The sequence below is a fragment of the Arachis hypogaea genome, chromosome 20, assembly GCF_003086295.3.
Source record: "Arachis hypogaea cultivar Tifrunner chromosome 20, arahy.Tifrunner.gnm2.J5K5, whole genome shotgun sequence".
Classification (NCBI taxonomy): Eukaryota; Viridiplantae; Streptophyta; class Magnoliopsida; order Fabales; family Fabaceae; genus Arachis; species Arachis hypogaea.
Genome location: NC_092055.1, coordinates 99,751,212 through 99,752,351, shown reverse-complemented (window position 1 = coordinate 99,752,351; position 1,140 = coordinate 99,751,212). Strand labels below are relative to the sequence as shown.

The 1,140-nt window shown below is 43.2% G+C and overlaps 1 protein-coding gene across 1 annotated transcript; it reads left to right on the top strand.

Moving 5' to 3' along the window:
• Nucleotides 1-254: 254 nt before the first annotated feature.
• On the top strand, nucleotides 255-935 carry LOC140183125 (uncharacterized). Its single transcript, XM_072231143.1, has one exon. It carries the CDS (start codon nucleotides 255-257, stop codon nucleotides 933-935), a length of 681 nt encoding a protein of 226 aa, XP_072087244.1.
• The last annotated feature ends 205 nt before the right edge of the window (nucleotides 936-1,140 follow it).

Genomic DNA, 1,140 nt, shown 5'->3' with positions numbered 1-1,140 from the left:
AGGCTCCATATTTGCATAAACTCGTGGTGAACACAGGTATTTTAACTCGCTATTATGGTTCTATTCATAGTAAATTTGTGGCATCTGCTTATGATTAAATGGTTTGTTCAACAGGCTATTCTAGGACGGAGTAGGAGTACAACAAAAACTACCAAAGGCTTAAAGAGCGGGGTGAGACATATACTCAATGGTGCGATGAGATCGGTGTTGAGAGATGGGTGTTTGCATTCGATGGTGGTCATAGTTGGGGACATATGACGACAAACTTGGTAGAGTGCATAAATTCTGTCCTGAAGGGTGCACGCAACCTTCCTGTGACTGCCCTTGTCCGGTCAACTTTCTACCAGCTGAATGGGTTGTTCACTCGGAAGAGTACCGAGGCTCATGAGCGACTCTGCAACGGATTCACGTATTCAGAATTTTCAACGAAGAGAGTTGAAGAAAGCTTCCGACGTGCAGGAAACATTGTGGTCAACCGGTTCGACAGGCGCAACGAGATGTTTGAGGTTTGTGAAATGCAAGATGGTACTATTTACACTGTTAACCTTGCACAACGACACTGCGACTTTGGTCATTTCCAGGTCGAGCAACTTCCATGTCGCCACGTGCTTGTATGTTGCGCCAACCAGAGTCTTGATTGGCAAGTGTACGTGCACGATGTGTACAAGATGTCTAAAATTTGCAAGGTGTATAGAGGCGAGTTTGTTCCGATGGGTGACCCATCTGCGTGGGATAGATACAAAGGCACGAAGGTGATCGCCAACTGGACATTGAGGCACGTGACAAAAAGAAGACCAAAGTCAACCCGCTACTTGAGTGAGATGGATTTGCGGGATATGCGTAGTCCTCGCCAGTGCACTATATGTGGACGCGAGGGACATAGTCGTAGCCGATGCCCTCAGTGCGCAAGTCCAAGCTCCGCTGGAGGTGATTAGTGGTTAAGGTTTTCAATGTAACTTTGTTATGACCAACTTCACAATTATATGTTACTTTTTTTTGTATCCTCGTCATTTACTTTAACCTAGTTAATAATTTATAATAAATAAAGCTTTTAACCTCGTTATTTAATTTTTTAGAGAACAAACATTTCGATTGAAATAGAGTTATACGAGAACAAAGCTAAATATGTCATAATGATAA